The 23,819-nt window shown below is 35.8% G+C and overlaps 4 protein-coding genes and 1 non-coding gene across 6 annotated transcripts; 3 read left to right on the forward strand and 2 right to left on the reverse strand.

The window, feature by feature from the left end:
- Positions 1-900: 900 nt before the first annotated feature.
- LOC113719182 (protein root UVB sensitive 3) lies at positions 901-7,571 on the reverse strand. Its single transcript, XM_027244299.2, has 14 exons — positions 7,230-7,571; positions 6,488-6,547; positions 6,348-6,386; positions 6,188-6,250; positions 6,040-6,096; positions 5,686-5,749; positions 4,993-5,076; positions 3,361-3,443; positions 3,157-3,286; positions 2,952-3,044; positions 2,333-2,471; positions 1,974-2,014; positions 1,703-1,890; positions 901-1,337 (listed from the first exon to the last, which is right to left on the reverse strand). Exons 1-14 carry the CDS (start codon positions 7,422-7,424, stop codon positions 1,239-1,241), a joined length of 1,335 nt encoding a protein of 444 aa, XP_027100100.1. The 5' UTR covers positions 7,425-7,571; the 3' UTR covers positions 901-1,238.
- A 95-nt stretch (positions 7,572-7,666) lies between these two features.
- On the reverse strand, positions 7,667-7,740 carry TRNAN-GUU (transfer RNA asparagine (anticodon GUU)). Its single transcript has one exon. It is a non-coding gene; the product is annotated as a tRNA-Asn (tRNA).
- Positions 7,741-7,784: 44 nt separating this feature from the next.
- Positions 7,785-10,118, forward strand: LOC140004054 (pentatricopeptide repeat-containing protein At1g69290-like). Its single transcript, XM_072072311.1, has 2 exons — positions 7,785-9,951; positions 10,033-10,118. The coding sequence occupies exon 1, from the start codon at positions 7,853-7,855 to the stop codon at positions 9,818-9,820; it is 1,968 nt and encodes a 655-aa protein (XP_071928412.1). The 5' UTR covers positions 7,785-7,852; the 3' UTR covers positions 9,821-9,951; positions 10,033-10,118.
- A 434-nt stretch (positions 10,119-10,552) lies between these two features.
- Positions 10,553-12,854, forward strand: LOC113719179 (uncharacterized). The gene is made up of 3 exons (XM_027244289.2): positions 10,553-11,679; positions 11,781-11,837; positions 12,233-12,854. The coding sequence occupies exons 1-3, from the start codon at positions 10,863-10,865 to the stop codon at positions 12,265-12,267; spliced, it is 909 nt and encodes a 302-aa protein (XP_027100090.2). The 5' UTR covers positions 10,553-10,862; the 3' UTR covers positions 12,268-12,854.
- Positions 12,855-13,473: 619 nt separating this feature from the next.
- On the forward strand, positions 13,474-23,244 carry LOC113719181 (probable inactive purple acid phosphatase 1). 2 transcript variants are annotated; one of them, XM_027244296.2, is made up of 13 exons: positions 13,474-13,870; positions 14,120-14,304; positions 14,500-14,591; positions 14,737-14,803; positions 14,912-15,034; positions 19,418-19,510; positions 19,792-19,921; positions 20,338-20,419; positions 20,494-20,626; positions 21,044-21,249; positions 21,332-21,457; positions 21,939-22,248; positions 22,717-23,244. In XM_027244296.2, exons 2-13 carry the CDS (start codon positions 14,137-14,139, stop codon positions 23,020-23,022), a joined length of 1,836 nt encoding a protein of 611 aa, XP_027100097.1. In that variant the 5' UTR covers positions 13,474-13,870; positions 14,120-14,136; the 3' UTR covers positions 23,023-23,244. The 2 variants fall into 2 exon arrangements, with proteins under 2 accessions (XP_027100097.1, XP_027100099.1); XM_027244298.2 differs by lacking the exon at positions 13,474-13,870 and having other exon boundaries at positions 14,164-14,304; positions 14,742-14,803.
- Positions 23,245-23,819: the final 575 nt, after the last annotated feature.

Consider the following 23,819-nt stretch of genomic DNA (forward strand, 5'->3'; position numbering starts at 1 on the left):
TAGTGAATGACCTTGATAAGCTTCCCAAGCAAAGAATGAAACTAAAGGCAGAAGGGAACAAAGGAGAAAGAAGATTCATCAACACTCCTGCAACAAATGCCATATTACTTCCATTGAGTTATTGGAGAACAGAAAGTGATACCAGATAACTTTGCATATACTGAACGAGTGATGAGAACTGTAAGAAAATAATGGAATTAATACTAGTGTTAGCAAATGTAGCTACGCTGTTACCTGTTAATGAAAAAGAGAGGAAATTATCCATTTCTTCACACTGATTTTCTACGGATCAGAGCTACACGCCATTTTTATTTTTTTTTCCATTTCGTGGAACTCTCAAAATTTCTGAAGAGGTTAGCATTAGAATTTTGGAAAATTTTGAACCATTTCTTTTCATCAACAAGAAGAAAGGCCAATATTCATTCTGAAGTTTAGATAATAATAGTTCCTTGATAGAGGCTACACGTATTCATTCTCGTGTGCGTTTGCATGGAATAATCCCTTTTGTTTCTTGAATCTCTTCTAGTTTGATTTTGTTTGGAGTGGCAGGAGAAGCTGAACCGGAGCTCTTGAATTATGGACAGTGGACTGTTTACATCCAAGCCCGGTTAGCTTTTTCTAGATGAAAATCATGTTTCAGATTCAATTTAAACCTTTATTTCGAAAACATCCAGTCAAATGTTAGTGCTCAATCTTGTATACATTGTCCAGTGATGGTTATCATTTTTTTTTTTTTTGAAATTCACTCGAAATTCTTCTATGTTTTTGAGAATGAAGCAACACCTCACGCCATAATTGACAAGTTCCAGGTTCAAATCATCAAGAGGGTTAGTGAAAAATCACTATTGATCCTCTTCGCAATTTTTTTTTTTTTTTAAAAAGAACCATTACTATAGAAGATAGCATTCATAATCCACCAATTGATTGGATTGGAAACCTTTCTCCTGTTCAAAACCCTTCTTACACAGTACAGAAAGTTCCATAGTTTCATCTGTTTTCGTTTGAGTATGGGAAAGCTGAAGGTTCTCCTTGGAGCATGAGTGTCTACACTAAACGTCAGCAATGATCTGACATCACCCGCAAAAGAGCTAACCGACAATATATCCCTCTACCTCTACTACTGTACGTCAGAACATTAAGCCAGCAGATGCTCAGAATATCGAAATATTACTCTCTTTTAGGTTCAACAGCTTTTGCATTCTGCTCCATATCTCCCCAAAATTATGAAATCAGGAGGCTTAGTCAAATTTTCCATTTGAAGAAGGTATTAACCAGTTAGCCCTCCAGGTGACAGTTGGGGACAAAAGCCGTTCTGTTCTCCATCCCGAGGACTGAAGCTGCCATAGAGCAAAAATGTAGGGAAACAAAAATAATGTTCTATTCAGTGTAATAATCATGGTATCAAAAAGAAAAGTAGAAAGAGTTAGAGAAAAGAAGGAAAATTATATTCAGAAACTGTCATACACTACACCACCAGACACAGTGCATGGTTAGGACCAGCCATTAGATCAAACTTCTACATAACATCATCTGAACTTTAAGCCTTAAGAGCATGCTTCAATGATTTTAGATTAATGTTACCACTGATTTTCCCATGGTGCAGTTTCTTTTCTAACTTCCATTACCTAATATACGTCATAGAGCTTTTCTTCTCCCACTTAAAGGCACAGTATAATAAACCCAATCGGCCACGTAAACGTACCTTAAGAACAAATACTTCATAGTGTTTATCAATCCATAGTTGACTCTCCGAATGAACAGATCTGCCTTGATTGTTGAGTTTTGCCATGACAAGTGCATGAATGAACGCCTTCAGGACATCCGTTGCTGTGGAATCTTTGTGCATAACAACATTTATCACTCCCTTTTTATCAAGCAGCAAGTATTTTGCTACAAGGATCAAAACAGAGCAGATAAGTCACAGTTAAAAGTAAGCTAATTTTGGATGGAAATTGTCTCAGAATCATTTTAACCTTTCTTGTAATGAGATCCAGCCAAATGAGAGAGCTCCCCCCTGCTTGGTACAAACAAGATGCACATAAGCTACAAATTAGTATGCAAATTCTTTTATCTGGCATATTAATCGCAGGAATACCACTCAGGGCCATTTTCTGCAGATTAAATCAAGTCGAATCAGACAAACTACTAGCAGAGAAGTATTTCAGAAATGAGTTTACTGTCATTATCACTGCAAAAATTGGTTAAAGTTTCATGCGGAGTATAAATTTCATTTTCATTCTTCTACGTTTCAAGACTAGATTCTTTTTTTTCTTTTTCTTTTATGGATTCTATAATGAAGAATTGCATATGGTTGAGTAAAAGTGAAACTTACAAGTCACGATAGTTGAGTGAAGAGATCCTGACACCCATGCAAACACGTGTGTGTAAAATGTTGACACTCTTTGAGCACCAAGAAGTGGTCCAAACTGGTAAAACATGCTCCATCGTTGAGACCTGTTTTGGGGAGAGGACTGCCCAGTAAAAGGATGAACAATCAATCACTTTATATTGTATTGAAGTTTATTCTAAAATAATATGAGGAAGGCCTTTAAAAAAATAAAATATAAAAAAAGCTCATAGTAAAAAATGGAATTTTGCAGATAAAAGTAATCAGCACTCTCAGTTATAGTGCAAATAAAAGGTCAACAAAAGTCCAGAGACTACATTACAGCACTGTAATTAATAAACACTTACAAGTGTAGACAGGTTTATGCACAAAATATCTTGTTTTCAATGTTACACTATCCGTGTAGCCACATATTACATTGAATATTTAACTATAATCCAACTATAAGGCAGCATGAGAAGAGAACTTGAGACTGGTCAGCCAAATAATAACAAAGAAAATATTACTTCGAATTTATGCTACAATAGCTCTAACTACTACGAGGTAGTAAGTGAAGCAATCAATTGAGCAAGGTTAAAGCATCGACAAATATCCTGTAACTGACCTTGGCCGGTCTCCAAGAAGTGCAACAAAATTATTGAGCTTCTTTGGCAGTTTAGTGTGGTAAGAGAAAGGCAACAAACAGCTCTGTAATTTGCTGCAAGCAAACAACAAAAGGCATACACAAGACAGTGTTAAAAGAGTTTATGTTATCATAACAGTATCATAAGAAGACATGATATTCAGATAATAACAGAAAAAGAACTAACCATACATATGGAACATTGTGAGGGACAAGAAACATAACCATATTGATAGGGAGTGTCCCATGGTTATGCGTGCAAGAAGCATTCCAAAAGCCATCCCAATCATCGTTGCAACTGTCTCTTGGCTTCCTTCCTGTCAAGAAGAAATACAGGTAAAATAAGTGCCTTTGGTATGTTCAAATCCATTTGAAATAGCAAAACAAGTACCTTTGCAGATATGTCTGCTGCATTATTCTGAAGAGCAAAATGCTGTGTCAAAGCAGCTCTAGTGGCTCCACTAGCAACACCAGCTATCAAGATGAACATGATTTGATAATGGAAGTTAGCCACAGTATGAAAATGCTTATCAACAAGTTATAAGAATAAATAAGTAAAAGCAATGCAACGTCAAAACAATAGTCATCACATGCATTTTCTTCCATCTTTTTGTGTTGGACGGGGTTTGGGAATTTTGGCCCTGTTTGGGGTTGCGGTGCTTTTGGTAAAAAAGCACTTTTAGTGCTAAAAGTACTTTTAAAGTGTTTAGTGAACATCATCCCATAAAATTAGGAGTAGAGATTTTGGTGTTAAAAGCACTTTTAACAAAACCTCAAATTTGGTGTTTTTAGAGTAGCTTTTGTGATTTAAAAAATAAAACATCAAATTTAATCATTTTATCCTATATTATGAACCAAATAAAGAGACAAACACTTTTAAAAATTCTCAAATTACGCATTATTCAATACAATAAGTACTTATTGAACTACGTCTCCAAACAATATATATAAAAGCACTTAAGCAGTTAATAAGTACTTTTATTAAAAGCTCTATTAGGGAGTACTTTTCAATAACTACCGCAACCCTAAACGGACCCTTTGGGGGCCCAGCCCCCGGGGAGGGGGGGGGGAATGAGATTGCTTTTATGGTAAGTACTGCTGGTTAACATCACTGACATAAAATCATAGCATTAAACTTCAAGTCAATTCTACAAAGGCACAGCTCAATTTTATGCATCATATCAATTGATAGACTGGTCAAAACTAAAAAGTCAAAATGTATAAGAATTAACTCAGGTCGTGATTGGTTTAAGGATTTGAATGGTGGTGTAATGAATTGCACCCAAAAGGACTCAATTTGCCATGCAGAATCTGATTTCCATTCTAAAGAACCAAACACATTAAGTCAACTTAATTTTTTGTGATCTGGAATGGGCTTCAGATACCTTAACTTCATCAGCCAGATCTCTAGCCGGATATAAGCATATGAATAGTATTGCAGGATGCTATAAGCAAATCTCGTTTGGTCAGACTTCTGGTAGAGAAATATGAATATAAAATGCCAGATGCTTGTTGATCTCAACCCTTAAAAGGACTATGAGTAAAAGTAAAAGAAATTTGGCGAAGTTGACTAAATAAAAATTTTTCAAACCAATTTGCATTATGCAGCCTAAGAGGAACAAAAAATGGTTTAGAATGATCAACTTCTTCATGCCATTCCTCTTCTATGGACTGGCAGACAGCAGAAGATGTTGACAGGTGCACAGAAATGTTTGCAAACTATATTTAACAGTTAATGGAGTTTGCCAAAGAGAGCTGGCAAAACGAGCAGAAGCCAGCATTTCCGGTACTTGTTCTGCAGTTGATAAACCATTACCATCTATAATCAATTTCATCTGGTTAGGAAACTAGAAGACATGCACACAACCAAGAAATCAGTAAGCTCCATTTAACCAGAAAATATACTCTAACAAAAGTCAACTTCTTGTTTATTTAACCCTAGATAACATCGTTACTCCACAATGTGCAGGTCCATGTAAATGAAGCAAATATTTGCATGTCCACTAATCATTTTATAACTTACTGAATGACCTTGATAAGCTTCCCAAGCAAAGAATGAAACTAAAGGCCGAAGGAAATAAAGGAGAAAGAAGATCCATCAACATTCCTGCAACAAATGCCATATTACTTCCATTTAGTTATTGGAAAACGAAAATTGATACCAAGTAACTTTGCATACACTGAACAAATGATGAGAACTGTAAGAAAATAATGGAAATATTAGCAAATATAGCTATGCTATTACCTATTGATGAAAAGGAGAGCAAAATTTCAATATCTTTACACTAATTTTCTATGCATCAAAGCTGCATGCCATTTTTTTTTCCTTTTTTTTTTTCATTTTGTGGAACTGTCATAATTTCTGAAGATCTTACCGCTAGAATTTTGGAAAACTTTGAACGACTTTTTTTCCTAAACAAGAAGAAAGGCAAATATTTGTTCTGGAATTTAGATAATAGTTGTGAAGCAGTGAGTTTCTAGAGTGTGTCTGCATGTGTAGAACCAATAATTTTTCATATTTTTCCTCTTCTTGCCAAAAGCGCAAAGAGAAATGAAGAAATCGCACAAACTTCTCTCTCTCCTCCTCCCTCTCTCTCTCTCTCTCTCTCTCTCTCTCTCTCTCTCTCTCTGTGCATGTGTATAAGAGAGTGAAAGACACGCCACCAATGGTAATTAAACATCAAGTCAAAGCTCAAAAATATATAAAACCATGTACCAAGATCATTCATGAGATCTGCCACCAAACGCCACATTTTTGCATTACTGTCCAAGTTAGAACCCTGAAAATCAACATAGTAAAAGATAATGCTTGATGCAGTCATTTGCTGCTCAATTGACAAAGTATTGTCGACAGATTATAGAATCAAATTGTTACAACTGGCAAGATAAAGAATGAATGCTTTGTGCAAGCTATGACAACGCCATACTACACTAAAGAAGCTAAAGTATCATAAAAATTTTGGGATAGCAGAGAGTTAAATAGATAAGTAAACCCCTACTTGGTGTGATTATGACAGATGCTCTTTATTTAAAAACTGTATAAGCAACAAGGAAGGACAGGACTTCAGACCTGGTACAATGTGAACAAGATACCACCAAGCATTCCAGTCAAATCCCTCAAAAACCACTGCACATTTCATGAGATTGAAAAGATCACCCTTGACAGGCTGAAACCTTAGCAAACAATTAGAAAAATTCACAGGTAACAAATACTTTACCTGAAATGTGGCCCCGATAACAGTAGCTGATTTCTCACCAACCCCAATAGCACTCAGTAGAGCCTAAAAACATATGGAACACCGAATTCTATGTAAACAAAAATTTAGTATTACAGCCAGTGTTCTACGAATTTTTTATAAATATCCTCAGATATCTTACCTGGGTTGACAACATTGTTCGCACATACGTAGAAAGACCCTGAATGCAAGTACATGCAATAAGATTTAAATGATAAAATAAAGGGGATAACTGTTATAATGAAAATGTTTGTTATTACAGGATTGATGATTACATCCAACCTGCAATGAATCCCATACTTGAAAGGGCACGTAGTCCGAAGTTACACTATCAGGAAAACCCTGCATTGGGTACATGCATCATCAATGTCCAAGTAAGAAAGGCAGTTTCAGTGAATAAAATTGAAAACTTCTGACACCAAGCAATCTTCAAAACTCAGTCTTTCAGAAACAAAAACTTAAACTTAGATTTTCAATCATCTGACTAGTCCAAGCATCTAAGTGATAAACACACGGATGAGAAGCCAAGAGCTAGACAAGTAATGGACAATGACAAACACATTGAAAACGTGTACACATCTTTGTGGCAATTTACAAAATTCATAAATAGACAGTAGTGTAAGTCAACAAAACTACGAGTTATCCGGCCACAATATATTATAATCTCAATATTCTTTTCCATTTTCGCTCTGTTTTCGTCGAACATAAATTCTCCTCTCTCACCAGTCCAACCAGAGAAATTTATCAACTAAATAGTCTTACACAGAAATAAGTTAAGATACACTCCTTTATGTCCTTTTTCTCCTGTGCGATCCTGATCAAACTTACATAAGTAATAGCATGAAAGTTGCCTTAATCATCAATCTATTTATTACTTCATTTATACAGCTAATCCAATTATTAAACCCAAAAACAAATTCTCATAAATTCCCAAATATTGAATCAAGCTTGCACATAAAATATCTAACAAATACGTATTTTATCATATATAACTGCATTGATAAGTGAAAAGATCGTAGCTTGCCTCAGGTAGGAAAGCTTCAAGAATCCTGCTGGTGATTTGTTTAAATGGGCTGCTGGACTTTTTAATGGACGGAGAAGTTGGAAAGGATTCAGCTTCATTTTCAGTGAAAGTGATGGTAGCCGTTTTCGTGAGTTTTGTTGATGCAGTCCCATTCCATTCTTCGAACATCATCTCCGCTGCTGCTTTTGATTCCATGGCTCACTTCAGAAGTTCGATCAACTAAACTGCTAAGGAGTTTAGGAAAAGGGGGCCAATAATTACAAAAAAAAAAAAAAAAGGCCCCATAAATTAAAAAAGACATTTAATTTGTAGCCCGTTAGAAGAAGCAAAATAACAAAAAGTCAAAATAGGAAAACAAAAAGAGTCTAACTAATAATTTGTAACCCGTGAGAAGAAGAAAATGATAAAAAGTCAAAAGAGAAAAACAAAAAGAGGTACGCTAGAAGGAGGGCTTGAACCTCCGACCTTGTGGTTAACAGCCACACGCTCTAACCAACTGAGCTATTCCAGCTGATGTTATAATGAGCATGGCTCTCTCTCATCTTTCATATGCTGAGGTTTAAGGGCCTCTTTCATCTTCAACCCTGCGCATTGGTGGGGGTGGGCTGTGGAGTGGGGGGAGAATGTGGAGAAGGGCTGTGTGTTTGATTGCAAGAAGACCCTTTTCATCAGAACCAGAAATTCCAACCCTTTATTCGTTTCTGCAGCCTTCAGTTTTTTCACTAAAGAGATCAAACAAAGAACCCTTAAACCCCTTACCAAAACCTCAAGAGTCCACTTCAAAAGGGCTATCCCAAGATCACATTACCACTCTTGAGTCCACTCTTCAGTCCTCCCTCATCAGCCAAAACATAGATGAAGCATGGAAATCTTTCAAAACCCTCACCAATTCCTCTTCTTTTCCCAGTAAGTCCCTTACGAATTCACTAATTAGCCACTTGTCTTCATTAAATGATACTCACAATCTTAAAAGAGCATTTGCAACAGTTGTCTATTTGATAGAAAAGAATCCAGAATTGTTAGAATATGAATCTGTAACGACCGTTTTGAATTCTATGAAGAATGGCAATACTGCTGCCCCCGTTATTGCATTGGTTAAGTGTATGTTCAAGAACAGATTTTTCCTGCCTTTTAAGTTGTGGGGTGGTGTTCTGGTCCATATTAGTAGGAAAAGCGGTAGCTTTATCGCGTATTTGAGCATTTTTAACGAGACTTGTAGGATTGCTATTGATGAGAAGTTAGACTTCTTGAAGCCTGATTTGATAGCTTGTAATGCTGCATTGGAGGGGTGTTGCTGTGAGATTGAATCCGTTACTGAGGCTGATAGAGTTGTAGAGATGATGTCTGTATTGGGTATTAGGCCCGATGAGTTTAGCTTCAGTTACCTTGGGTATTTGTATGCCTTGAAGGGGCTTGAGGGCAAAATTTCTGAGTTAGAAGCTTTGATTGGAAAATTTGGCCTTTCTAGCAAAAATGTTTTTCTTAGTAAATTGGTTAGTGGATATTTGAAGTCAGGTAACTTGGATTTTGTTTCGGCAACTATTCTGCGTAGTGTCAAAGAAGGGAATGAACAAGGTGCATGCTTTACTGAAGAAACTTATGGTGAAGTTGTTAAAGGATATCTTGAAAAGGGGAGCACAAAAGTTTTGGCAAACCTGATTGTTGAAGCTCAGAAGTTGGAACCTTCATCTGTTATAGTTGAGAGAACTATTGGATTTGGTATTATCAATGCTTGCGTTAGCAATGGTTTGTTAGATAAGGCACATAGCATAGTTGATGAAATGAATGCACAAGGAGCTAGTGTTGGGTTGGGGGTTTATGCGTCAATCTTAAAAGCTTATTGCAGAGAGCAACGAACGGCTGAAGCTGCTCAATTGGTTGCAGAGATAAGTAATTCCGGACTCCAGTTGGATGTTGATAGTTATGATGCTCTAATAGAGGCATCCATGTCTTGTCAAGACTTTCAATCAGCTTTTTCTTTGTTTAGGGACATGAGAGAAGCAAGAATACCTGACCTGAAAGCGAGCTATCTGACTATAATGACAGGTTTAACTGAAAGCCATCGACCTGAACTGATGGCAGCATTCTTGGATAAGGTTGTCGGGGACCCTCGAATTGAAATTGGTACCCACGATTGGAATTCAATTATCCATGCTTTCTGTAAGGCTGGGAGACTGGAAGATGCCAGGAGGACTTTGAGGAGGATGATTTTCCTTCAATTCGAGCCAAATGAACAGACTTATCTTTCCCTAATTAATGGGTATGTGGCAGCAGAGAAGTATTTTAGCGTTTTGATGTTATGGAATGAGGTGAAGAGAAAGGTTTCGATTGAAGGGGAGAAGAAAATCAAGCTAGACAATAACTTGGTTGACGCTTTCCTATATGCTTTGGTTAAAGGGGGTTTCTTTGACGCTGTGATGCAAGTTGTGGAGAAATCTCAAGCAATGAAGATATTTGTTGATAAATGGAGGTACAAACAAGCATTCATGGAGACACACAAGAAGCTCAAAGTTTCAAAGTTGAGGAGGAGGAACTTCAGGAAAATGGAAGCACTGATCGCATTCAAGAACTGGGCTGGTCTAAATGCATGATGAATCTTTTTAATTATTTTCTGCAGAAATGCCCAGTGCTCCTGCTTGTAGGATTACTTCAACAAGCAGGTCTTGATGTTTCATTTAGCAAAGCTAAACTGATGCTGGTTCTTGTTCCGCTTGAAGTTAAGGTATTCTTGAAAGCCTCAGATCTTTCCATATTGTATAGTGCGTAATATCTGAAGCACTCACAAAGGCAAAAATATATCCAGTTTTCTTGACCGAGATGATATTCCAGCTGCAAAGCCTGCTGCTATTCATAGGAAAAGGGCAACAAGGGGAGGAAGGCTGAGGAAAATTTAAAGACTTATGTGCTTCATTGGAATAAGTTAGTGTTACATGAGTTTCATCATTTTTTATTCTCTTGATTTCCCAATTAGCAGCTTCAGTTCTGCATGTTGCTGCTATTTCCTTTGCTAGGGATACAGAGAACATGTAACACTTGGATATACGGAATGCAAGTACAAGGTTAGCTAGTAGGTGGATAATTATAAATTTACAGCATTTATGGCTGGGAATAGGCATTCATTTATTTTTCGTTTTCAATATTTGAATTATGAGTGTACAATAACTTTCATGGTGCTCTAGTTTTTTCTTCTTTTTTTTTTTAATTCCTTTTAGGTGCTTGTTTTTAATAGGATTTGAATTGTCAGTATCTATTATCTACTTGCTGTGTATCCTTTTTGACTGCCCACCGCTGTAATTACTAATTACAGCCTAGGAAAAATTTAATCCAAAGTTAGCTAATTTTGGTTCAGATATTGGTAGTGTGCGGTCACATAATCTTGCTGGAATGCTTAATCGCCCTATGCCAGCAGCAGATGGATACATTGGGGCTGGCTAGTTTTTAGAGTTTTTATCAACCCAAAAGCCATAGTGCTTTTCAGCTAGAACCCATCATAAAGCCGGGCTCTTCTTTTCAGGAACTTTGACATTATATACACCTTCACCGAAAAGTGTAAAATTCCCCGTTCCTCTGCCAGTTTTCATCTTTTATATGCCCCAATAACGAATTGCTCCATCTTCTGTACCAGGCTCTTCAATGTCACATTTTACAATTTTTTGGCAAGTTATTGTCCTGCTTCTCTTAATTCACTCAATTCAGGCAAATCATGCCATTCCCAGCATCATTCCTATCAATGGCACATGTCATGATACTTGTGGTGGTGTTCCCATAAAGTTTCCCTTTGGTTCTGGATTTGGTTGTGGGCATCCTCACTTTGCTAGATACATCAGATGCAGTTCTGGGGTGCTCCAGTTCACCACTGGCACTGGCATATACACTGTATCCTCAATAGACTACTCAAGCAACACCATTCTTGTTACAGATCCTCTCATGTCAACCTGTTCTTCAATGCAGAACTCAGGAAGCTTTATATTGGATCGCGAGAGCCCATTCAGCATAACAACAGACAATGTATTTGTTCTGCTTGGATGCTCCACAACATCTCCAGTGTTTGATAAAAGACAAGATCTATGCGATACAGGTTCAGGCTCAAATATATGCAGAGGCTTGTATTCTTGCAATGCAATTACTGGGATTGGGTTGGTACCAAGTGCACCAATATCCACCTGTTGTGTTTATGAACCTCCAATTCCTCTCGGTTCAGGTTATGGTTTGGATCTTCCTAAGCTCCAATGCTCATCATATTCATCAGTTATTGGTTTTGGAGGGGACGAAGGAAATCCAATGAAATGGCAGTATGGGATTCCATTGCAATTCAATGGCTCATATTATACAGAATCGTGCAAAAACTGCGAGGATAGTGGAGGGTCCTGTGGTTTTTCTGGTTTCAACCAGTCATTTGCCTGTATTTGCAAGAATGGAATGAATACCACCATCAATTGCTACGGACGAGGTAGCTGCACCTGTAGTACTTTTCTTGGTTTCAAATTTGACGCCTAATTTTACATATCATGCACTCTTTTTAAGTGAAAAATCTCATCTTGATTTGATCAGGATATGCTTGGAGTGGGACATGGAGACGCAGAATTCAAACGAAATTATGTCTCGGAGGTAAAAGGCAAAAGTTTGCATTTTTTCTTACTTTATGCTTGTCATTTTTCGGACCAAAAGTCTTCTCTGACTGAAAATAGTGGGTGATGTTCAACACTTTCACACTACTTTTTGCCCCAGTTGAAGAAAAAGTTTATTTAGAAAGGAGCTCTTTTTATTCTTACACAAAATATATTGCAAATATTTGGAAGAACAAATTGGAAAGGAGAACTAGTAGAAAGAATATGTTCACCGTTCGTCCCTGCTATATATTTGACTACGTAGTGAATTTCAGCATCTCATAACCTTAAAATTGCTCTCAACATTTCTTTAAACAAGAAGTGTTGCACCTAAATTTCTGATATAGAATTGAACTAACGAAATGGTTAATAACTTTTGGTTTTCTTTCGTTTCAGGATTTCTGATCGTGTGGATGACACTTTTCATTTGAAGAAGCAATTCTTTATTTTGGTTTTCTAGCTGTGGGTGGAAGAGTTCCGGAATTGCCTGAGAGATTGTCGCTTTGGAAACATCTTCTTCTAGTGCTATATTGTCTATTTCTTTCTTTCTTTCGGCAGATGTAAAATGACAGAGGGATTTCCACAAAAGTTGCTCTACAGTTTCTTTATCCAATACCCGATGTGCATGGTGTTTGCCAATGTTCTATTCGACTGCACAAGAAGTTTAGGAACATGGATTGAGTCCATAACCATTGTGATTAAGATGAAGATGGAAGGTGAAATGTGAGCAGATTATACATAAGACTGCCAAATTAGGCTGCAGTTATCAAACCAGTGACACAGTTACCAACGGGTTATAACTATACAATTGTCATTTGTCAAAGCAAATTGAATTATTGATTGTTCAGATGTGTTTAATTTGAGTTTAGATGGATTGATTATGGGACCAAGACAAAAAAAAAAAGTTACTATAAAACATCTTGTGCTTTTTCACTTGTAATGTTTTAGTGTCAAATTAATTGTAAAAGTACACATGCATTTTGTAGTACAATTAAAAACTGACAATTGCACCTGAAAATTGTGAGTTGCTTCAAGATAAGCAAATTTGAGTCTTGGTATGGATCAAGCAATGCAAAGAGTCAAGTCCACCCTACTATCCCTTTTTTTTTTTTGGGTGATATAAACGATTTTGTAGTGTGAACGCAAATCCTTATTAGAGTGATGCAATCTTTTTTATAGCGTAAACTCTGTTTTTTATGATCACATTGGTCTCGACTAAAGTAATTCTCTCAATGTTATTTTCTCCATTCTCAAAATTCGCTTGATCTAGTACCTATACATTCATCTAAGATTAATGTCGAGTAATTTATGGGTACTTCATGAATTCAGGAGAGATTGGAAATTTGGGATTTCATCCATAATTTTTCTACCCTTCTTCGAATCAAAAAAGTCCATGACTTTCTCTCTGTCTTTTTCTTTTGAGAAACAGAAAGGGAAAAAAAAAAAAAGACAAAAAAACAAAAGAGGAAAAACGCATAACAGAAAAAGTAGAGTTGATTTGCTTTTCTGTTATCAGCAGCCGCCCGACCTCCTTGGGCTGGCTGCTGACAAGTTGTTAACGTTTCACACAATCAAGCTACTATAAATTTGCCTAATGACACTCGTCGAGTTTAATCACCTTCCTTCAAAGCCGGCCATTAATGGAATCTTCTACCAAAGATTCCTAGTAAATTATAGGACTAACAGATGTAAAAAGCGGGACTACTTAAGCTGACACTGTCGCTTTCTCCATAAACTTTTCTTTCGTAAGCCAGCAGCAGTTTATAAACCTTGGATTTTCTTTTTATTGTGCATATCTAACATTTAAAGTCGATTTACTTTTTCTCTTGAATAAGTGAAATCCCAGCAACCCTTTTAAGTTTTAACTTGATCTGGATTCTCGGGTTTCTCATTGGCTATCAAGTCTTCTTCAACACCAGTTGACTCTAAGCAAGTTCAACCTTATTATCTTCCGGTTGAGTTAATGCTTGAATAAATTGTTCCCCGTACTTCATCTGCTTGCTTGTTGAAGTGCAGCCCACAGATCTTTTTGAGGTAAATATTAGGAAAAGCGATATAATCCAAATTTTGATGAAGGCTTAAATTTGCATTTATACCTGCTGGATTTCCGAGTTTTTTGTGTTTGATCTTCTGATGGTTTTTAGCAGCGTTGAGAGCTAAGTCTACCATCTGTAAATGAAGATTGTCATGCAAAAGTGTGATCTTGTTGAGAAATCTAGGATACATGAAAGCTAATGTCTGTCTCGTGAGGATGAGTTTAATATTTTGTTTCGATTGTTTCAGATTCTGATTGAGGTAAAATGCGAGCTTTCTTTATTTTGCCTGCAATTTTGTGGCTCCTACTCTGCTCTCAAAGGGTGATATCGCATGGGGACCATCCGCTTGCTCGGATTTCCATTCAGAAGACAGTAGCTGCAATTGATAATAATGCCTCCATAAGAGCATTTCCTTCAACTCTTGGAGCTAATGTAAGTGTCAAATGTACTCTATAGCAGCATGCTTTACGTAGCATGAGGAGTTGGGTGATCATCACAAACTATTTTCAGTTGCAAAAAATTCTAAAATTGGATTCAGAATTGAAATTGTTGTTTTAGGCGCAGAAAACAGGGTCTGAAAGTAAAAATCAAATGTGACTTTTTTGCAACTCTTCTTCTATGTTCTAGGGGCTAAACCAAGAATGGGTTACGGTAGAGTACAGCATTTCAAATCCAGCAATTGATGACTGGATTGGAGTATTTTCTCCCGCCAATTTTAGGTGAAGCATACCTTTATTTTCAGACTTGTTAGTGCAGTTCGCATTCATCCCGTCCCCCAACCCCAAGATGAGGAAATCTCTACTTGGGACTACAATATGGATGAGATTTTAGGCTAATGTATGCATTTCAACTAACGAGTTTCAGTGCAGCGGCTTGCTCCGCCGAAAATCGCATGGTGTCTCCACCTCTACTGTGTAACGCACCCATAAAGGTTTGTGATTGACAGAATAAAAAAGGGCACAGAAACGTCCGGTTGCTCTGTGCATATCTATGGAGAGAACAAAATGGCATCTTTTGAACTATTTTCTTATTTCTGCAGTATCAATATGCAAATCGCACCAATCCTACTTACAAAAACACTGGAAAAGGTTCGCTGAAGCTTCAACTGATCAACCAGAGATCAGACTTCTCTTTTGCTCTATTTTCCGGTGGAGTATCCAATGTAAGCTTTTGTCTTTTAAACCATCCTATGATCTAATATAATTCTTTACGTATCATTATCATTACTATATATATATATATATATATATATATATATATAAAATAAAAAGTATGAATGTTGGTATTAGGGAGTGCAAGTGTAAGCAGTTTTTTATCTTAGCTTTTATTATTCCTAAATTACCCTCATGTCTTTCAATTAGAATTATTGCATTTTAAGTGGCACTAATTAAAAGAAATAAAACACTCCAATTGATTACATTTTAATGGTATTGGTAATTATAATTAAAAATTCCTCATTAAAAACTATTTACCTACCCTTGGACTCCATCTCCTATTATTATAAGTATCAAAATTTCTTAATTGAAGCATGAAAAATTTCTCATTAGTCATTAGTTGAGATTGTTAAAAAAAATCAATTTCAAAAAATAGATATTCTCTAGAAAATGGAGAAACATACAATGACAAGAAAAACCCTTATTCATCTGTATATCTTCACACAAATATCACGAGTAAATTTTACAATTATGCACTTTTACCAATATGAAGAATTTTTCATGTTGCACCCAATAAAATTTCAATATACAAAAAACGATGACACCTTTATAATTGAAATAGCAGTATTAAACTAGACAAAAGAAATCTAAGATAGCACCATACAAACCACTATTATCATTAATAGCAACCGATCAAAACAAGAAAAACTAAAATAAGATTGAAAACTATTTATAAAGTGACATAAAGTAAATAGCAAATGAATTAAAAAGTTAGAATACAATTCAAATAATACCAAAGGCAACATCCAAATCATTGATATCCAAGGGAAGACAAAGACAACATCCAAATCACTGATATCCAAATCACTGTTATTGACAATAATATAGTAATACTTCATTTGTATTGGTTTGAACAAACCAAATCCATCCATCAAGTCAGAACCATCTCCAATGATAAAATAAGAATTATAATAAAAGTAAATATAAAATGAAGAATGATAAAATGAAAATGATATCCAAATTGTTTTTGGTGATATCCAAAATACCCTTATTTTTCTAATGATTACATATATTTATTGTATTGCAATATTAGTGAATAATGGAAGCGGTTATGAAATGAAAAGCTTTAAAATTAAGTAAATTTCATTTATGGTGACAGTTGTAATTAAACAGATTTAATGCATTCCAATAATTGATAATAGGGATAATTTCAGAAACCTCCCCTGAGGTTTCTGACAGTCTCAAGGACCTCCCCTGAAGTTCCGAAAATCCCTTATACCTCCCCTAAAACTAAGTAGATAGTTTCAGGTCCAACCCAATTGAGGTGGACAATGAATATAAAATGTGTTTCAGGAGAGAGAAAATAATCAAATTCCACCTCTGCCCTCAAGATTGTCATTAGTGAGGATGTTTATGTTAGGGGCTGCTTGGTTAAAGGGTTTGGGAATCACAAAATGGAATAAATCCCTTATTTGTTGCTTGGGTTAAGCCTATTGGAATGCTATTTTTGGAATCATTCCCGAGTAAATTGGGAGGTTTTGGACAAAACCCTCAACTCATTCCCTCAGACAATATTTATCAAACCAGAGTCTTCTTCTTCATCAGTTTTTCAATCTCTTCTTCTTCAATCAATCGCCACCCATCACCTTCATCGGACATCTTCTTTCTCATTTCAAAGTCCCAAATTCAGGTTCACAAATAGTAGCAATAGCTTTCCAAGATCTGAAAGTCTAAACGAGAAATTAGATCATGTAGTAGATGATTTGCTTGAAAAGGTTGAAGCTTCCAAGGTGGAAATTGGAGAAGAGAAGATTTTATTGATTGGGCAAAACATTCCTTAGAACCAAACAATGTCATGAGTGGTGAAGTTCTGGTGAAATTTTTTGATTGTGTTCTGGTAAATCTGAAGGATCTGCTTAAGTTTGAAAACAATTTGATTCTGTCTTTGAAGGAACAAATCTCAACCCTTGAAGTGAATTTACTATTCTTGAAAAACTTTGTCATCTTCACAAATAGGCTATGCAATGGGTATGCGAATATCGGACTGTTTTTTACTTCTATTGAAGATGCTGCAAATAATGGTATTTCGTTCTGGTGTTGGTTGGGATGGAAGAAATAGGGAGTCAAAAGTTGATAGTAATAGAGACAACGACATTTTAACCCTTCATTCTAAAGCCATAAAGAGCTGGTGTTTTATGGGAAAATAGGTACTCTGTTCTTATAAAGTAGGAAAGTCATAAAGAGCTGGTCTTTTATGAAAAAATATGACTATTGTGAAAGTGACCGCGATTTGGTTTATGAAATTATCCCAAAAAAATAGCAGAATGAATTTGTTTGTTTTGAAAGTTGTATAACGGTCGTTAAACTTCAAATATTCCTTCCTTAAACTTCAAAATCTACAAAATCTCATATTTTGAACCCATTGAATGCCGAAATTAAAATAAAATAAAATAAATTTATTGAATTAAAATAAAAAATTTTTCGGAAAAATCATGCCAAAATATGGAAGCATCATACGAAACAATGATGGGAAACTGAGGTACATGACCTTGCATTTGTTAAATGCAAGGTACATGATCTCGCATTGAAGGAAAATGGGTACTCTGTAAGTATAATGGACGAAAGCCATAAAGAGCTGGTCTTTTATTTAACAATGGGTTTAAATTTATTTTATCCGATAAATAAATTTCTAGAAAATTTTCTAGGCAATTTTCTAGGAATTCGTATTTATCGGATGCAAGATACAGTCCAACCAAAAAGCTTGCTAGTTTGATGCAATTTTTGGCGCCTTTTCTCTTAGCCCAAATTAGCAATTCATTTTATTATCAAATTCCAGTTAAGTTACTTAATCCTTTCTATTACTCATTTCACTAATTAATTCATGTTATTATCAGAATATATTACTTCAACAGCAGGGATATTTGTGTCAATTCAACGTTTTTCAAGTCATTTTGGGACCCAACAATCTGACAGGGGAGGTATAAGGGATTTTCGAAACTTCAGGGGAGGTCCTTGAGACTGTCAGAAACCTCAGGGGAGGTTTCTGAAATTATCCCTTGATAATAATGATAGCAGTTATGGATTCAAAGTTGGCAATTAAAAACTAAAACACAGAAGTATACAAAAAATTAATATTAAAATTATTAATTAGCCACAATTCTCATTCCAATTTCATGATCATAAAAAAAACTAATATTAAAACCAAAAATATTGTGCTCATATGAAAAAAGTAGACTTGTTGCTCTTGTTTCGCTTTGGATTGTGCTAAAAACATGAATAAAAGAAAAGGAAAACAGAAAAACTCCAACTATCTCTATCTATAAAATTTCAATTGTTAGAATGTACAAGCCAAAAAAATTTTACGTGATGGATCACTTATACTCCATTATTGACAAAAATAGAATTAACATAATACAAAGAATTCAAATTGCATTTCTGTTTATTTTTCTAACTTAATTATATTCTTCGTTTATAAAAAATTGTGATGATTGTGGTTTATATGCAATAGAGTCATGAACATAAAATAATTTTGGTAAAACATGATATTATCAATATTTGATATGTTAGAGTTCAAGCTATAAATCAAAAAGTGTTTGGTTCATGATTTCAAATTCAATCTGAAGGGATATGTCAACTATATTGAAATGTTTTCTGTCTCTTTTCATTTAATAAAATTTTTAAAAGTAACTAGCTTAAAAAAATAAATAACATAACAATACTATATTATGATGTTGATGATCAAAATTTCATAAAAAATTTTAGTATTTGAAAAATAATATATTTTAAAACATTATAATCATGTGCAAAGCACGTCAACTATTACTAGTTTTTCAAATTTCTGAAACCACTTGTATCAGGCCATGAGGTAGTACGTAGTGCTACATTACTGACATGGAAAAAATTGGTCTTGCTGTTTTACCTCAGATTATTATCAAACTTTCAAAGTGTTGGAACCCAAATTTCCACAATATCTTTTAACTTTTAGCTTATTCAATTTAAACAGTTACTAAAACTTTATATTCATAAAGCCTAATAATACTCAGTATTATTTGGAGTGTTGTTTCCAGTTTATTAAATATTTATTAAATCTTTTAAGGCTTTTTACTTGTGCAGTATGGTTAAATTTAGGACCAAGGGAGAGGGATTATGGTGCTATTAGACTGATCTTCTACGACTGTCATGGATTGATTGTGGATATTTATCCTCTTTAAACCTCATTGTGAATACGTCATTCTAGTTTTCTTAATCTTCTGCCTTTGGATTTCTATTCTTTGGTTTGCTTTCCTTTCTGATTATTTTGCTTTTGCTTAGGGTTGTTTGTGGAAATATTGTGTTGCATTTGAGATGGCTGTTTTTAGCTGCAATATGACTTGTCTTTCTTATATGAACAGCCAAAGCTGGTTGCATTGTCCAACAAAGTTGCCTTTGTAAATCCAAATGCACCAGTATACCCACGCTTGGCACAAGGAAAGACGTGGGATGAAGTAAGTAAATATTTCTTGCTGCTCTCTTTGCAGTTTTAACTTATGTATTATGTAACCAAGGAGAAAACTATACCAAGGGTGACCAACTACATGAGCTTTTTATGCTTCCTCTTTCTCTGCATTCTTCATTCTTGTATTGCTTAGGATTAGACTTTTGCCATTTGAATGTTGATGATTTCCTTGGTGTCAGAAAAGTTTTTTTTCCCTTTTAAATGACTTCTAAATTGGAGAGTTACTTCTAAGCTACTTGTTAAAATTATTTACTCATTAACATCACCCAGATGACTGTGACATGGACTAGTGGATATGGAATCAATGATGCAGAGCCTTTTGTTGAATGGGGTCTGAAAGGAGATGAACAGAGACGTTCTCCAGCAGGGACACTTACTTTTGACCGCAACAGCCTGTGTGGTACATGAATCTCTCCAGTTTATCTTCTCTTTTTTTTTTTTTAAATAAAGTTAGGACTCATATGCATGATTTGATGCTAGCTAACAGACCCTCTCAACAGTGGGTTCATAGTTCAAGAAAGCAGATACAAAAACTCACTCTGGTTTGCCATCATCCATGTGTAATAGCTTCTGGATGCACTAAGTAGTTGATACCATTTGATGACCTGTAGAAATTACAACTAATTTTTCAAATACCCATGTAGCAGATGCTTGTGATTTTATTGGATAAATATTTATGTAAACCATTGCTTTTGTAGTGGGTATCTTGCCATGGCCACTTGAGCCAAAAGAGGAGGAAACCTGTTCATTAAGATTCAGCTTTTCCTTATCCTAATATTTCGTATAGACACTGAGGTATTATGTTGAAATATACAGGTGCTCCAGCGACTACTGTTGGTTGGCGTGATCCTGGATTTATTCACACTAGTTACTTGAAGGAGTTGTGGCCCAACGTACTGTATGTTTTATGTTCCAGAAGTGCACTATGAAATTTGTATATGTTTCATACAGAAAATCATATTGCTGTTGCAGTTACACCTACAAGCTGGGACATCGATTGCACAACGGATCCTACATCTGGAGCCAGAATTACCAGTTCAGAGCATCTCCTTACCCTGGTCAAAACTCCCTACAGCGTGTAGTCATTTTCGGTGACATGGGAAAGGTTGGGTTCTTCCTGGTCAGAATCAGACATGTCAATCTTACCTGTTTCCTTTACTTTAATAATGATGGCCTATAATCAAGAAACTACCTTCATGGTCTTCCTGTTCAAAAACAAAAAAAAAAGGTCTCCTATCATGCTTATTAGAAGTCAAACTGCTTTTCTACTGTTTTCATTTCAAATATGTAACCATTCTCTATAGATTATGCCCACAAGAAGAGCCTTGTTTTATATTTCTTGAATGTGCTTTCTTTCCTTCTAACTTATTTGAGTAGTTAATCAAACTATGCAACCCTTTGAGATTCACTCACGCAAATCACAAGTTGTTAACGAGTAGAATTTTCTCAGTTGAAAGACAGATTCTGAAGCCGCCATAAATTGGCCCACAGTGCAGTTATGAAGTTGTTTTACACAGTGCAGGATGAAGCCGATGGCTCCAATGAATATAACAATTTCCAACAAGGTGCCCTTGACACCACCAATCAGCTTATCAAGGACTTAAAGAATATTGATATAGTCTTCCACATAGGTGATATTACTTATGCCAATGGGTATCTTTCTCAGTGGGATCAGTTTACATCTCAAATTGCACCAATTTCTTCACTTGTACCTTATATGCTTGCAAGGTATTGTGGGTTCTGTTATGTAAGTTGTTGAGTTTAAGTATTTATTGCTTTATTTGTTGAATTACACCCATCCTTGTTGCAGTGGCAACCATGAGCGAGATTGGCCTGGAACAGGGTCATTTTATGGCAACTTGGATTCAGGAGGAGAATGTGGTGTGCCAGTTCAAAATATGTTTTATGTTCCTGCTGAGAACAGAGCTAAATTCTGGTATGATTCAAAGTTATTTTTCATGAACATTTACTCTGAAATTCAGATGGCTGTGTCCATCGAGTCTTTTATGTTGCTATTGATGCTTATCTTAGACAAGGAACATATTTTCAAGATTTTGGTAGAAGCAAAAGAAGGCAACTATGATCTGATAAATAAGATTGGAAAATGTGCTAACAAACTGTTTCTGGTTGCATGATTGTGAGTTCTTATATTAGAGGTTCACAAGAACTGTGAGTTTGATTATTGAACTACCTATATAATCATTATTTGCAACGGATATTCTCAGAAATAGTGTCCACTTTATTAATGTAGATAGTTTTCCAGCTTCTATTCAGAAAATGGATTACCACACGATAATCTTCTCTCTGTAGTGGATACATGATTCCCAAGGAAAAACCTTAAATCCTCTGACTGAGATGAAGTCTAATTTCTGTTCCAGAAGAGGGACGTATTCAATATTGTTGTCCTATCTTTTCAGGTACTCCACAGACTATGGCATGTTCCGATTCTGCATAGCTGACACTGAACATGATTGGAGAGAGGGTTCAGAGCAATACAACTTCATTGAGCATTGCCTTGCATCTGTAGACCGACAGAAGCAACCTTGGCTCATCTTTCTTGCCCACCGGGTGCTAGGTTATTCTTCTGCCACATTTTATGCTGATGATGGATCATTTGCAGAACCAATGGGGAGGGAGAGCCTTCAGAAACTCTGGCAAAAATATAAAGTTGATATTGCTATCTATGGGCACGCGCATAATTATGAGAGGACTTGTCCCATTTACCAGGTATTCTATAGCTTACATCAAATAATAGATCGCAGCTGACATTCGTTTATCCAATCTTACTTTTTTTTTTCTCGGGTTACTAGGTGTTCTTGGTCGAATGGCTGAGCTGAAAATGTCCCTTTTAACCAATCAAAACGACTTATCTGTTTTTCTTACTTTTGATATGAAGAACACAGTCCTAGACAGTTAAGCAGCATATGAAGTATGATTCATCCAACATAAGATTCAAACTTTTAAACTATGGGAAGAGATTATTTTGTATATGAGTACAGAAAATAAATGCAGGAAAGAATAGATAATCAAGAAGCCAACCTGCTGCCAGAAGAAGTACTGTCAGCTACTCCTATGACTCTTCTCAACTAGACTTAAAGACAGTCGGACTGGCTTTCAGTCCTCTTTAACAAAAGGCATGGATGATATTGATCTTCAAATTAATTCTAAACTATATCGTTCTGTTCCTTGCCGCAGAATATTTGCACAAACAATGAGAAGCACTTCTATAAGGGTATATTGAACGGCACAATCCATGTGGTTGCTGGAGGAGCAGGAGCAGGCCTTGCAGAATTTTCTACCTTCCAACCGAAATGGAGCATTTTCAGAGATTATGATTATGGATTCGTCAAACTAACAGCATTCAACCATTCGAACCTTTTGTTTGAATACAAAAAGAGCAGCAATGGCAGTGTTTACGACTCATTCAGGATTTCTCGAGATTATAAAGACATTTTGGCCTGCACAATGGATAGCTGCCCAAGTACGACACTGGCGTCTTAATGTTCTGAATCCCAAAGGCAGCAATTTGCAGAGACACCCTTCCGTGGATGTTGTCCAACCAAGCAACGCGAGCATCCAAATAGTGAAAGAGATATTCTCTATACTCATTGTTTTGTAGTTCTCTTGGGATAATGGAATTGCTGGTCTAGGGAGATGAATTTAAATGAGTTTTATTGAATTCGAAGTACAAATAAAAACTTCTCTGTTCTTTTCCATAGGTAATTCACTTTATCTTTGCCTTTCATCTTTGTGTCCCTTTTCAAAACAATGGAATTTTCTGACGTCCATACTTGCCGATGATCGTCAGTAGGCTCTAATGGCCTGTCAATAATATGTTCAACATGGAATTCATATGATGAAGGCCGCAATAACATATCACTTGAGTTAATATCACCCAACGTATTGTCCCCCTTTTCTTACCATTCCTGCAATTCTTCTGGTTCTTTTCTTGCAACTCCTCCACAATTCTCCTTTGACCCAATCCATGAACTTTCATTTTTATCTCCCTGCTTTAATTTCTCTCTAACGGTAGTACTTAACGACAAAGACTGTCAATTTATTCCTATAAAGATGAAAACTTGGGTTTAATTAAACCCAGTATATACCAAGCACAAATTAATCGACTTGAGTGTTTATATATATATAAGGCCTTCAAAGTAACACTTATGCTCGAATCTCCGTTTGAAGATTCCAAAGTTTCTGAAAAGGCGCCACGAGTTACAGAAACGACAAAGACTTTCATTTTTCATCACTTACCTCCTCCTTAATGCATCACATCAGCTGCTACAACTCATTTT

This window comes from Coffea arabica, chromosome 11e, assembly GCF_036785885.1.
Source record: "Coffea arabica cultivar ET-39 chromosome 11e, Coffea Arabica ET-39 HiFi, whole genome shotgun sequence".
NCBI classification, from domain to species: domain Eukaryota; kingdom Viridiplantae; phylum Streptophyta; class Magnoliopsida; order Gentianales; family Rubiaceae; genus Coffea; species Coffea arabica.

Bases quoted from the DNA above. Each gene is read 5' to 3' on its own strand.
- LOC140004054 (XM_072072311.1), top strand. From the start codon at position 7,853: ATGTGGAGAAGGGCTGTGTGTTTGATTGCAAGAAGACCCTTTTCATCA.
- LOC113719179 (XM_027244289.2), top strand. From the start codon at position 10,863: ATGTCACATTTTACAATTTTTTGGCAAGTTATTGTCCTGCTTCTCTTA. The intron at 11,680-11,780 runs GTAGCTGCACCT...TGATTTGATCAG, and splicing joins CATCAATTGCTACGGACGAG to GATATGCTTGGAGTGGGACA. The intron at 11,838-12,232 runs GTAAAAGGCAAA...CTTTCGTTTCAG, and splicing joins AACGAAATTATGTCTCGGAG to GATTTCTGATCGTGTGGATG.
- LOC113719181 (XM_027244296.2), top strand. From the start codon at position 14,137: ATGCGAGCTTTCTTTATTTTGCCTGCAATTTTGTGGCTCCTACTCTGC. The intron at 20,420-20,493 runs GTATGTTTTATG...TTGCTGTTGCAG, and splicing joins GAGTTGTGGCCCAACGTACT to TTACACCTACAAGCTGGGAC. The intron at 21,458-21,938 runs GTATGATTCAAA...CTATCTTTTCAG, and splicing joins GAGAACAGAGCTAAATTCTG to GTACTCCACAGACTATGGCA.
- LOC113719182 (XM_027244299.2), bottom strand. From the start codon at position 7,424: ATGGAATCAAAAGCAGCAGCGGAGATGATGTTCGAAGAATGGAATGGG. The intron at 2,472-2,951 runs GTCAGTTACAGG...TTTACTGGGCAG, and splicing joins CTTCTTGGAGACCGGCCAAG to TCCTCTCCCCAAAACAGGTC. The intron at 2,015-2,332 runs GTAAGTTTCACT...TGTACCAAGCAG, and splicing joins TCACTCAACTATCGTGACTT to GGGGGAGCTCTCTCATTTGG.